Raw genomic sequence first — 14,218 nt, 5'->3', positions numbered from 1 at the left:
ACTCGGTATTCTGAGCCATGCATGGTCTTGGTGGCCCAGGTTGGCCTCGAACTTGTTCTCCTCTCACCCCGGCCGTCCACGTGCCGGTGCTGTGGCCCAGCGCCACCACACACAAAACCCAGCTTCGACACTCTACGGAGAGAGCCAACAGCTGACGGCCGCCCGGGGAGGGAGGGGTGGGGGTGGAAAGCGCGCCAAGTCGCGACGCTTGCGTCATCTGACGCCACTTCCGCCCCTGGGCGCGCCTCCGGGCGCCCCCTTCTCCCACTCGGTGTCTACTTCCGGCGTCTCAATAAAGCTCGATTCGACTCGAAGAAGAGCCGTTCTTCCGGGAAAATGGCGACTCCCGCCCGTGCCCCGGAGTCGCCTCCGGCTGCGGATCCGGCACCCGCCGTGGGGCCTGCGGAGGAAGCCGACTGCCCGGCGCCGCCTCGCCAGCCTCAGGTCCCGCAGAATGTCCTCGCTGCCCCGCGGCTTCGAGCCCCCAGCTCCCGAGGACTTGGGGCCGCGGAGTTTGACGGAGCTGCGGGAGATGTTGAGGCGCCAGGAGAGACTTTTGCGCAACGAGTAAGAAGCCGCCCCCCCCCCCCACCTCCCCAAGTCAGCACTGGGCTTCCCGGGCGCACTGCCTTCCTTCCCTCCCTCCCTTCCCTCTGCCCGGGAAGGTCACCTTGGCCCCGGTAGATCCCCGGCCGGCCCGCGGGCCGCGGCGCGGCCTGCAGCGGCCCAGCCGGGCCTCCCCCGGGGCCCGCGCCGACGGCGTGGGGACGGCGCCCGGCGGGCGAGCGGGCGGGCGAGCGGGCGCCGCCGCCGGGGGTTTACTCCCCCGAGCCGCCGAGTTGGGCTCCCCGGAGGAGGCGTCTGTGTCCTCAACCCCTTTGCACGCCTCTTCCCCTAAACCAAAACGTGTTGACGATTTTCCCGTCTACCTTTAATGGGCCCAGGTCCATAGATCTGCCCATAGTGGATCTAGATCTAGTCTTTTTGTGTGTGTACAGTGTGCGGATCTCTGGTGGAGAGAGTGGCATGAACCCCACCTGGACGCTGTTCCTGAGCTTTTGCTCAAGGCTAGCACGCTAATCATTTGAGTCACACCTCCACTCCTGGCTTTTTGGTGGTTAATGGGAGATTAAGAGTCGTAGGCTGGCTTTGGAACCTCGATCCTCATACCTCAGCCTCCTGAATAGCTAGGGTTACAGGTGTGAGATACCAGCGCCTGGCCTATGTACCTTATGATGTATTTAATGACTTTTATGTTACCAAGGAATTGAACCCAGGGCCTCATACATGCTGGGCAAACATTCTACCACTAAGCCACAGTGCCAGCCTAGATGTGCTCTTAATGGACCTAGATTTCTAGGTCTGTTCTTAATGGAGGCACGGAATATAACAAGTGGTTTATTAGGCCACACAAAGTTGCATCTTCATTCAGCAGGTAGACTGGATTTTAAGCAGGAGAGCTATAGAGGATGCTTTTCCCATAAGCATCTTGATATAATGGCTTCATGCAGGATGCTTTAAAGGAGTAAGAAGCAGAAGACCTGAGAATATTTTCAGAGCAGTTTCCAACAAAGACTGGTGAGGAGGTGAACTGGACTGGTAGAATTGGGGACATGTAAAGGGTGGAAGTGTTTGAATCTATAATTAACAGACATGACTGAAGATTTCTGATTGGTATGGAGAAGCACTAACAAAAATAGGAAAGTTGGAGGAGAGGAATTTATTCAAGGTTGGTTTTAAATAGTGTATGCTTATGTTGAAGGGAGAGAAAGCTAGACATTTGGTCAGTAAAAGCTGGAGACATGGACCTAAGACTCAGGAGAAAAAGGCTGGGAAAATAAAGGAATCTCAGTGACAGAGAGGTGTTAATATGTTGAAATTTTTGGACTAAATGTCAGAAAAAGAATACAAAGCCTAAAATGCAAACTTCGATGTCCACTTATGTAACTAAAGAAAGAGAGAGAAAAGGAATTTCTGTCACTCAGCAAAAGAACAATCACTTCGTGGAAGGGTTCCTAAGTAGAGACTGGTATTTTCCATTTATGACTATGTTTTTAATAGGTAGCAGTGAATTAACTTTTTTCCTCTTTTATCTAGGAAAACTTAGTGACTAACCAGGAACAACTAAGAAGTCTTTAAAGCACAAGAATATACAAGTATATGTTCTATTTCAGAACAATAATGTCATATTATGAAAGCTCTGGAAAATTCCACTGTACCCATTTGAACATAAGGGGCAAATAGCAGTACTTTTCTTTAAATTATGAAATTTGGCCTTACACACCCATCGATGCTTCAGCCTCCTAGGTCTTGGAGATCACACCTCAAAAAGCATTGTATTTTTCGGGCCATCACTCAAAGGAAAATATTGTGCCTTTTAAATATTGTGTCTGAAGTTTCATAAATAAAATGGTTCTAATGTGTGTACATATATCTTTTTCTATTTGACAGAAAATTCATTTGCAGATTGCCCGACAAAGGTAAAAAGGTCCTTGGCACTGTTGCCAAACTGAAAGCTGCCATTGCGGAACGTGAAGAGGTTAGAGGGAAAAGTGAACTGTTTCATCCTATTAGTTTAGACTATAAGCTAAGGCAAAAAGCGATTGCAGGAGTTGATGTGGATGTAGATAAGCCCCAGAATTCTGACCAAATACTTGATACTTCATCACCAGTTCCTGGCTGTTCCCCCGTGGATAGCATCAGGTCATCTGAAACAAGCTCAGAAAAGCAGGGGCTTGTGCATCCTGCTCACAAAGGTAGTGAAGACACTCCGGAGGCTGAGCACACAGTGAGCAAGGGCCCTGTTCCCAGTGGCAGAGCCAAGGGACCTTCCTCATCTGGGTCTATCGAGCATCTCCCCCAGCACTCTGCTGCAGATCGCGACATTTCCTTCAGCCTCGACAACCTGCTTATTGACAGTTTACAAAGAATTACACTTGCAGAGCAAGGTGAACTCCATTCGGAAGAAAACCTGAGTGCTGAGAACTCAACAGACCTTTGCAGTGGGACTCCTAAGAAGCCTCATTACATGGAAGTGCTAGAAATGCGAGCCCAAAACCCAGTGCCCCTGCCACATAAATTTAAAACCAACATGTAAGTGTCATTTAAAACTGGCCTAATATAGGAATATGTGAAACTCAAAAAGTTGGAAGAATGCTTTTTAAGTTGAGGGAACCTGTATAAGCATTGTTTGTAGGTAGAAAGCATTTTTGGGAATACTTAAGACTAAACTGGGTGGGATGGAGGATTCCTTTTGAAAAATAACATTAGTTTTGAAACTAAACTGAAAGAGGTTTTAAATAGCAGGTGGGGAGTGATAAACTCAGGATGGTCAGCCAACATTTCCTAATAAACAGTGTTGGAGGGAGAATGTGTTAATGGGATTTTTTTTTCAGCACCGTTTGCTAGTATACAGCTTCCCCTTTGATTAAGCTCAGAGAAAGCATTGCAGAAGTTGGTAAACTCTTTCAGCATAAAGTGTCTGCAAACTTACTACATGTAAGGGGCAGAGCTGTGGGGATGCAGCAAGCGAAGTGAAAATTTCGCTCCTTACAGAGATGAGGACCCAGAGTTTACACCTTGGGGGCAAAATATTTAATTATATAATAATGGTTACAAGTGTCTTTAAAGTTTAACTCCCTACCTGTAGTACCTGTGATAGGTTACACTGAAACTGTTGACATGTTTACTTCCCTCCCCTGAACAGTCAGCTCCTTTACAGATGATCTGTGACTTCGCACCTTATAGGAAAAGGCGAAGAAGTTTGTATAACCACACATCACCCCTGTTACCATATGAATAGGAGTAAACTGCTTACTATTTATTACAACCTTTGTAGGAGAATTACATGTTAGGATTAAAGGCCATTTTTGTGTGCCTGGACTGATTACATCTATAAGAAGAAAATGACCAGGTTTTGGTTTGTGTGTAGAAGGAAAATATTCTGATAGTCTCAGTTTTCCTCTAGGTTGCCATCACAGAAGAATGACCCAATTGGTCATTGTCAGAGGGGAGAACCCCCCATTTCCTCAGAGGAGCGGCGGCGCAGGGATAAGCAGCATCTTGATGACATCACTGCAGCGAGACTCCTACCACTTCACCATTTGCCTACACAGCTGCTGCCTATAGAGGAGTCTTTGGCTCTTCAGAAACAGCAGAAACAGAGTTATGAGGTATTTATTCCATTTTTTCTTGGCTTTGTTGCATGCTGCTTCATGAACTGATACTCCCAGTAGCTCAAGGAGGAAAGGACTTAATTAAAGGGAATTGGTGCTAGTGAAATGGTTTGCTAAATTTAGGCCCTGAGACAATGAATGCACCACTGATTTTTGAGTATCAAAGTTAGAACAACAGGCAGCCATGGAGATGATTACAGCTATCTGTAACATTGGTGTAACAATTTACCAGGAAATGTGGGAACTGATTGCTTACTTGCACATTATCTGCCTGCTCTTGTTGAGATAGTAGGAGCAACAGTTGTTCTTTCTTGTACCCTGTGAAATCCATGTATCAGCTTCTCAGAGGTGCAATCTTAATTCAGAGCTCTGCCAAGAGAATCGAGAGTGTAGTTCCAAAAGGGGCAGCACAGGAGGGTGGGAGGATGGTGTTGTGTTGCTGCAGACCGGGGGCTCTGTCTAAGAGCATAACTTGTGAGCTATGGGGAGAGAGCAACTCCTACTGCCTTAGGGATGTTAGTCACATTTATACAGTAGCCTCTCCAAAGCTCTGTGTGCCCTGAATAGAATTTTAAATATGTTTGTTGATAAAGCCCATGTGCAGATTAGCAGGAGAGAACAAAAAGTGTGAGAACCCTAGGGGGAGCAGAGATTAGACATACTTAGTAACAGTGTTGAGTCTCCAGGAAGACAGCATGCTGGCCTCCTCCATCCACATTGCTCAGCTAGATTATAGGCAGGTACCATGCACCAGCTAACTTGTCAGCCTGACATGGCTTTTTGTAAAAGCTCAATTGGCATTTTTTTAAGGTAGTCTCTCCTCCATCCCACCAGCCAGTTTCTTTTTAGCATGTTAAAATTACTGCTAATTTTCACTGTGGTACCAAAAGTGCTTTTTAAGTTGTCTCTGAGATCTGAAATGCCTGCCTAAGACGTGTTTCGATTTAGTTAACTCTTCAGCCTGGCATTGGCTTCCTTGGCACAGTAGTAACAGGAGCCCCACTTAGACCTGCCGTTAGTATCTGTGGCTTGAAGGGTGAGGCATAATGGCAGTCCAGGCACATGGGGGGACAGGGTGTGAATAAGCACGCTTGACATTGTGAAATTTACTTTGGAGTTTTTGTTGTCTATTAATTTCTGTAGGACTTTCATTTGAAGATGGGAACTTGGCATGTTAGTATTAATGTCTAACGGAAGCCTAGAGGCCATGACTTAGCTCAGGAGGAAGGTTCTGTCATTTGGAGAAATCATCATAGCACTAGTGATTTTCTGCATAGATCAGGTTGTCTTGTATGTGCATAATGCTACATATACATATATACCCATGCATCACATACATACTTAATATATCTGTGTTGTCATCATGCTAAGCTTATGGCTCCCTTTCTTGTACAGAGAGGTAAGTTATTGCAGGATAGGCAGACATTGCCCTGTGTCTCTGGTAGGCCATAGCTGTCAGCTTTGTTGAATTGCAGGTGGGGGTTATGCTCATTTACCTCACATTTTTTCCCACTGAAAGGAAAAGGATTTGAGTGTTTAACTTTGGGCTTTGCTTTTTTTCTTTTTAGGAGATGCAAGCGAAGCTCGCAGCACAAAAATTAGCTGAAAGACTGAATATTAAAATGCAGAACTATAATCCAGAAGGAGAGTCTTTGGGGAAATACCGAGAAGTAAAGGATGAAGATGCTGAGCAGTCCTCTGATGATGGATTCTGAAGATGGGCACTGGAATAATCTAAACCTCCAACTGTCGAGATGCTATTTATCTTACATCAAACTTCCCAACAAGTATCAAGATCAGTGTCAGACATTGAGGGGAAAATCTCATAAAGTTACACAAAGGTAGCTACAATAGAAAGCCCATTGATCTTTCAGAAGCTGATTTTTACGTGTTTGAAAAGTTTAATATCTGAGTATTGTGTTTAACCACATTGTATTAAAGTTTTGCAGTATGTTGTGCACTTGTCTGATACTTTAGTATGTAGTAAAGCACATTGGTGGTTTTGTTTCCTTTAAGTCAAATGAAAGCAGATTGTTTTGCTTTTTCCTTATTCTTACCTCTATTCATTGGCATTATTACATGTCTTTCAGTGTAATGTTTGGTTGTTCCAGGCACCAAAAATGAGTTAGGAAGAAGTGGTTCCTTCCTTTTTTGTAATGAAAAGAGCAGTGGAGGGAATTGTAGGCATGTTTTCTTGGAATTAGTGAGATGTGGGTGTGAAATGCCCCAGAAAGTACTCATAGAAAACACTCCACAAATGTTTGTCTCCTCCTGTCATCTTAGGAAGACTGTTCTTTCTCTTGCTTATGAATAAGAAGCGATTTGAAGAGATTCTGGAGGAGGGTGGAGAGTCTTTCTAGAGGACTAGATTTGCCTGCAGTAACTGAAGGGGCTGCATTGGGAGTGTCTAGGGTTCACCTGACCCAATTTCTTTGCCTACACAGATGATAGTTCCATGCATAGAGTTTCGTGTTTGGTAAGGAAAGCATTTATTTTAAAGTTAATTGTCAGCACATCACTTGTATTCCCCCAAAGAGGCTTTTATAGGCTGCAGAAACTTCTATCTCATATATGTACATGTCGTTTTAAATGATTATATATGGTTGTCTCCAGAGAAATTAACACATTATCAGAAAATTCGTTGTCTATTATGTGGAATCTTTAAAAGTATTGAAAAGGAAAATAAAATAGTAATTAGAGCAACTTCAGATGCTAATGGTGATACTTTCCTGGTATTCAGTTCAATTTAACTTCTTTAAAAGGACTGTGCATACATGAAACCCAAACATATTTAGGGTAGGTACCCGAAGGCCTTTGGCTCCATCTTGCACACATTCATCACTATGAGGGAGGGGTCTTCTCGGGTACCCCTTATTGTGGCACCAGGCAATGGAAAGCCAGTCCTCAGTGTTCCCTCTGCCTTTCTGCTACCTTTCAAGTGTGTGTACAGGTTTTTATTGCATTTGGGGTTCTCTTTCCAGTTCTATTAGCCTATTTTTTTTCTAATATTATACTGCCTTATTTATTTATGACAGCTTGGTAGTAAGGATGGAGCCAAGATTACAATCTTCAAAGTGGCTTGCACAATTTGGGCCCTTGGCATTTTCATATAAATGCATCATTTCAGAAATCAGCTTGTCATGTTCCACAAAAATTCCTTCAAAAGAATGTTGGACATTCTGTTATTAATCAACTACTTACTCTTAATCTGTATTTTGAAACTTAGGGGGTTTGAAACCTTGCCATTTACTAAAGCATGCTTACTGTAAATTTCTGTGAGGATGACTATTTAACTTCAGTGAGTTAAATGGAAAATCAGAACGCTTCTTAGCGTCCTACTGGGATTGGCATCCTCACATCTCAGCCTCTTGAGTAGCTAGGATTACAGACATGAGCCACAAGTGCCCAGCTTAAAAAGTCTTTATTTTTGATCAACAAAATACCTTCTATTCTAGTTCCTTAGAATGACTAGTGAGCACTTCCCCAGCAGGCCTTGAGACCAGGGACAAATGGCTAATAAACACATGAAGGGATGTTCAGCATCCTTAGCTGTGACAATGTAGATTCCATTCCATCATCTTTCCTGGTCGACTATTATCTAGAAAACAAATGATGGCAAGGGTGTGTGTGTGTTTGTGTCTTCTTGGGTACCCCTTACACTCCCACTGTTGGTGGGAGTGTAAATGTAGAAATAAGTATGGAGGCTCCTCAAAAAAACTAAACATAGACATACTTTATGACCATGTCATACCATTCTTGGGCATATGTCCAAAGGAGAATAAACTCATATATAACTACAATAAAGATACCTGAGCTCTGTTCACAATAGCCAAACTGGAGTCAGCTAAGATGTCTTGACAGTCAGTGATTGGAAAAGAAAATACACACATACACTTACATACATACATGTATATGTGTGTATATATAAACGTGTATATGTGTGTGCATATATATATGCACATATATATGTGTGTGTGACAGACACGTACATATCTCCATACAACAGAGTACTACTCAGCCATAAAGAAAGATGAAACGTCATTCAGGAAAGTGGATAGAATTGGAGATGACTGAGTACGAGAGACAAACTCAGAAAACTTAGTGCTTGTTTTCAGTCACGGTGGTGGTAGTAACAGGATATCTAAAAGGGGGACTGTCGGAGAGGACCAATGGAAGCAGGGAGAAGGGAAAAAGGATTCTTAGAGGTGAAGTGGACTAACAGATCACACACACAGACACAGATACATACCATAATGTTCTTTTGTCCCTCCTCTTTGTCAGTAGTGACTGCATACACTGTTCAGAAGAGAGATGACATGTGTGGGTACCACAGGCCATACTCCCCACCAGCTGAATCTGAGTATCCTCCATAGATCTAGTGCCATGGTTTTTAACACTACAATAAAGTTAGGAAAGAAAGGCTTGGCTTCAGTAGAAGCTGAATGCCTGTGCTAAATTAAAAAAATATATATATATATATCCTGCTTTAATGGAGAACATACAGAGTTATTTTAAAATGTGGCAAGTCTCATTGACTAGCTGTTTGACAGCAGGGGAAAACTGAGAGCTATTATTTTAATTTCTGGCTAAAGTGAGGGAGCTTTGATACTCAGCCGATGAAATAAACCTAGTGTTGGATAATACTGAACTACAGCCAGGCCACAAATCAGGCACGATTCTGAAAGCACAGCATAAAATCCTGAACAATTAAATATGATCTATTACTTCCCAAATGATTTTAGAAAACTTGAAATACATAAAGGGCGAAAAAGAGGGCAAGCCACTGGAATAGCATTAGATTATTAGGTTTAGGATTTAAATGCCACTATTTCCTTTGAGTACAGGCAAAGTTATATACTCCCTTTACTATTAAGTCTGTAGGATAAAGTCAACAAGCCCTATCTAAGGAACATGCTTTGGGAGAATGAGATTTCAGTGCATGGTCTTTAGCACATGGGAGGCTAAAAGTCTTTGTATGAAAATCTTTTTGTGACAGTGGTTTCATTTGGGACTGGAGTAGTTTAGGAGGCATGTATGTTTGTGTGTGCATGAAAGTATTTTTTGTTATTTATATTACTTTTTGTATGTATACCTATGAAAGTATATATATACTTCGTGTGTGTGTGTGTGTGTGTGTATGCACACATATATATGAAAGTTTTTGTTTGTTTTGGGGCTTGGACTCAGGGCCTGAGCAATGTCCCTGGCTTCTTTTTGCTCAAGGATAGCACTCTATCTCTTCAGCTTTTGTTGTTTACGTGGTACTGAAGAATCGAACCCAGGGCTTTATGCATGCTAGGCAAGCACTCTACTGCTAAGCCACATTCCCAGCCCCACATGAAAGGGTTCTTTTTGTTGTCATTTATATCACTTTTTTTCGGTGTGCTAGCACTGGGTCTTGAACTCAGGGCCTGGATGCTTTTCCTTAGCTTTTGTTTTGAAGTCTAGCACTCAATTACTTGAGCCACAGTTCCACTTCCCTTTTTTACATTTCAATTAAAAAGATTTCCCTTCTTTAGCTATTTTTGGAAAGGTCAAAATGAAGCACCATTTTGAAAAATGTCAGTAGGAATAGAAGGCAAATCTTAACCTTCAATTCTTAGGAAAGGGAGAAGACAACATTTGTTCTGTGATGTATAAGTGGGGAAACTGAGGCATGAAGAAGAATGGAGATTTGCCTGTGATTGCACAACTGGTTCTGATATAGCCAATTTTTTTTTTGCCCTAGCCCAATGCCATTTGTGGAGTTGTCTTATAATTCCTTACCACACTTTGCACAATTATAGAAAAGGCACAGTGCCAGAAATCTTAGTTTGAACTCTAAAACTACATCAGTGTTTGATTTCTTTGGATCATCTTCACTATTGCAACTTGGTCTAGTTCCTAAAAAGTCTATGGAAAACACACTACCTGATATTTACAAGTATGACCTCACTCCTCCTTTTCACTCCCTGCCTTGGTCTGATTTGAATATGCCTACTTTCCTCCTCCTTTTAACCTTCAGCAATTTGCCTTCCATCAGCCTACCAAAATTTCTTCCCCCTCCTGTGACATCTCAGTCTTACACCATACTTTAGAGGTAACAAGAGTCTAAACATTATTGCTAGCTAATTAGCATCAATCAGATCTTATTAATTTCTCGGTGCACATCAGCTTATTGGAAGACTTTTCCTAAAGGAAAGCAGGACATAATGAGAGGTGGAGCAGTATGTTTATGGGAGTTAGAGGATGGTAGAAGAGAATGAGGAAATAGGAGACGCAAGATGGAAGAGAAAGCTAAGGATAGGAAACAGACCTAGACTGACCCTGAATAGCCAAGAGGCAAGAATGGTGTGGGAACCGCAGGCAAGTCTGAATAGCCAAGAGGTCGCGAGGAGGCATAACTTAGAAGGGTTGTCTGTTTCCACTGCCTTCCATTCCTTTCCTCATCATCTTGAATTTCAAGTGAAATTGATCCCAACACTTTTTAAAAAGCCTTTATCCAGATCATCAATAATCAGGCTGCTAAATTCAACAATCAATCTCCCAGCCATCCCAGTGAGCACTCACAACATCTCAGCAGTACTCATGGCTGGTTCTTCTAAGGCTCCCTTGCAGGCTGTTTTCATCTTCCCTAAGCACTGAGATCCCAGGGTTCTCTCTCTTCTCCATCTCTGTCACTCTCCTGAGGATCCCCCCAACCCCCCCACCAAACTCCCACCCAAACTTGGGTCTCCAGCTTGCATCTTCTGAATTCAACGCAACCAAAGTGCTCTGAGGAGAGTTGAGATGAGGATGTTTTGTGGAGGTAGTGATAGTGACTGAGTTCTCCCTTCCCTCTTAGGACATGAGCATTTTCAGACTAGTGATATATAACTTGGAATTTGAATGTATCATTTTTTTTAAATGAGCAATCAGACCTAGTCAATCTCTCTCAAAATATATGACTTAAGGGCTGGGGATATGGCCTAGTGGCTAAAGTGCTTGCCTCGTATACATGAGGCCCTGGGTTCAATTCCCCAGCACCACATATACAGAAAATGGCCAGAAGTGGCGCTGTGGCTCAAGTGGCAGAGTGCTAGCCTTGAGCAAAAAGAAGCCAGGGACAGTGCTCAGGCCCTGAGTCCAAGCCCCAGGACTGGCCAAGAAAAAAAAAAAAATATATGACTTAAACAGAAATCCTCAGAAAAGTGGAATTTGGTGGTGAAATTATTCTTTGTTGCCTAGCTTGTGGCAGGGCTTTTGAGCCAGTTCTCTCTTGACTGCCCTTGCCCACACAAGAGTCTCATGCAATGATATGTGGAAGGGGCGGGGGAGAGGAAGAACATTATATTGTTATAGATAAACACGTTTTTCACTTGAGCCATGAATTCTTATTGCCACCCCATGTCTGACCAAGTACTTCCTGTGAACCACTCATGGAAAGAAGCATGGCTTTGGGGAGGCCAGTTCAGGAAGTTCCAGACAAGTGACAGCTGATTGGTACCCCTTCCACTTGGGGAGCAGGGGGGAGATAATCTTGGCTCTCAAAAGATCTGTGGCAGTGTGGCTGGGCATATGGCCTAGTGGCAAGAGTACTTGCCTTGTATACATGAAGCCCTAGGTTCGATTCCCCAGCACCACATATATAGAAAACACCCAGAAGTGGCGCTGTGGCTCAAGTGGCAGAGTGCTAGCCTTGAGCAAAAAGAAGCCAGGGATAGTGCTCAGGCCCTGAGTTCAAGGCCCAGGACTGACAAAAAAAAAAATCTGTGCAGGCTGGGAAGGTGGCTTAGTGGTAAAGTGTTTGCCTTAGCATGCATGAAACTGGGTTCGATTCCTCAGTAGCACATAAATAGACAACGCTGAAAGTGGTGGCTCAAATGGCAGAGTGCTAGCTTTAAGCAAAAAGAAGCCAGGACCAGTGCTTAGGCCCTGAGTTCAAGCCTCAGGACTGGCAAAAGACAAAAAAGAAAAGGTTTGTGCAGTGTAGCAGACCAGCCATTTTTATCCCTCAAATTTCCCATGTACACAATGGAAATAAGACCTAGCCTACATGGTTATTTGGATATTAAAGTCTATGGTGACTCCTATTTACTGAGCACTTACTGGCTATATGCCATGCATGCCTGTTTGGAAAAGTTTATTCAAATCACCTATTACCCAGCATATTTTGGGCCCCCCGCTAAACACTCATAGATCTTTGAGGAGTCCAAATTACTCGGCTGCCGGAGTCAGGATAGCATTCAGATTTCCCCACTTTCGGGTGACTTCATCCCTGCCTGGGCCTAAGAATGCCTTGCCTTTTGATGACACTGATAAGAATTTGGAGCAATGAATCAAACACTTATGCTTATGTTACTTTTGCCTCATCATCGAAAGCAAAGAGCTTTGAGTTGTCTGAGATTCATTCACACTCTCTCAGGCAGCCCGTGTGTGACCAGAGACATTAATTTGTGAGACAGGCTGGGTAGGAGGGCAGCGGAGGCTGGGCAAAGTCCCCTGCTGTCTACAGCTAATTGGCCTCTGAGGCCCCACGGCTCAGCATCTGCTGACATGGCATTCCTGAGAAGTGGGGAGAGGCCAGATACTATCATTTTAAAGAGGACAAAGTGAAGGACAGAGAGATTAGCTGATTTGCCCTCTTAATTATGTGGTGAGCTGGAGATGGAGCCAAGAATTGAATCCAGATTTCTCAAGTCCCAGATGGATTTTCTCATCAGGAGGGCCTGCCACATTCCTTCCTCCTGGACCTGTCCCCTTCCTCCCCCCCACTCCCCTCAGAGCCCAGGACACACACCTGGGTTGAGTTCACGGGTGGGCGTGGGTGTCTGTGTGTTACTACTTACGTGGCCTTCCATGGATTCTTGCAAAAGAAAGTGCTCGCTTTGTTGAGAACAGCACTGGTGATCCGCAGTCTGCTGAAACGCTCTTAAATGCTTCCGTGCATTTTTTGGTTTGGCACATGCAGAGTCCAAACAGAACTTTGCAGATTGGCCTTGAGTATTTCTTTCCAGAAGAATCTGCATACAGAAGCATTCTGTAAGTGACTCATGTTCAGAGGAATTTTTTTCTCCCCCAGTCAAAACTCTGAACAACATTCACATTGAATTCACATCGATGCAATCTGGGAATTGGAAGAGGCAGTGACCACCTAGAAATTTCCATAGGGGACCCTTTCCCTCCAGAGGATACTTTAACAGCCACACTGTGGGCTTTCACCACTAGAGGGCTAACTCAGAGTTGTATTCAAAGTTCCTTCCATCCACAGTTGTTAACTATTTCCAGGTATTCAGAATAAATTAGCTTTCCAACAAAGAAACTTAACCATGGTTGACATCAGATCCATGTCCTTGTTGTATACTCCTACTGTCAACCATATTCTATATTAAAAAGTATGGACTGGAGATAACACCATTCAAAAAGAAAGAAATGTACTCATTACCTTGCCCATGTAATTATAACCCCTCTGTACATCACTTTTACAATTAAAATAAATAAATAAATAAATAAATGAAAAGTATGGACAACAACAACAACATAAACCAGTTTGCAAACCTTTTACATAATTGGTTACTGAACACATGGTCTCTATATTCTGTGGAACCATCAAGGCCAATGAATGTCATTCTATGAAGCTGCTTGGCCAGCAGTCTGCCCAGTAACTTCACCTCAGCCTTTGTATCTCAGGCAAGGTCTCCACTGGAAACAGAAATGTTCTCTTTTCAGCCACATGTGGTGGTTCGCACTTGTAATTCCTGAACCCCAGAGGCTGATTCAGGAGGATCTTGAGTTTGAGAATAGCTTGGACTAGATAGCAAGGCTCGTCTCAACAAACAAACAAGCTGGGTGCTGGTATCTCACACCTACAATCCTAGCTATTCAGGAAACTGAGGTAGGAAGACTGTGGTTCAAAGGTAGGCCAGGCAGGAAAGTCCATGAAACTCTTATGTCCAATGAAACACCAGAAAACCAGAAGTAGAGCTGTGGCTCAAAGTGAGAGAGCACTGGCCTTGAGCAGAAAAGCTCAGGGACAGTGTCCAGACTCCAAGTTCAAGTCACGCAACTGACAAAAAAAAAAGTTT

General features: G+C 43.5%; 1 protein-coding gene across 1 annotated transcript; it reads left to right on the top strand.

Annotated features, from left to right (window-relative positions):
• The first annotated feature begins 303 nt into the window (after nucleotides 1-303).
• Polr2m (RNA polymerase II subunit M) lies at nucleotides 304-6,853 on the top strand. Its single transcript, XM_048331856.1, has 4 exons — nucleotides 304-567; nucleotides 2,452-3,093; nucleotides 3,968-4,172; nucleotides 5,744-6,853. Exons 1-4 carry the CDS (start codon nucleotides 455-457, stop codon nucleotides 5,888-5,890), a joined length of 1,107 nt encoding a protein of 368 aa, XP_048187813.1. The 5' UTR covers nucleotides 304-454; the 3' UTR covers nucleotides 5,891-6,853.
• Nucleotides 6,854-14,218: the final 7,365 nt, after the last annotated feature.

This window comes from Perognathus longimembris, chromosome 23 (genome assembly GCF_023159225.1).
Source record: "Perognathus longimembris pacificus isolate PPM17 chromosome 23, ASM2315922v1, whole genome shotgun sequence".
Classification (NCBI taxonomy): domain Eukaryota; kingdom Metazoa; phylum Chordata; class Mammalia; order Rodentia; family Heteromyidae; genus Perognathus; species Perognathus longimembris.
The sequence above is the reverse complement of the archived record's forward strand: the minus strand, read 5'-3'. Positions and strand labels throughout refer to the sequence as shown.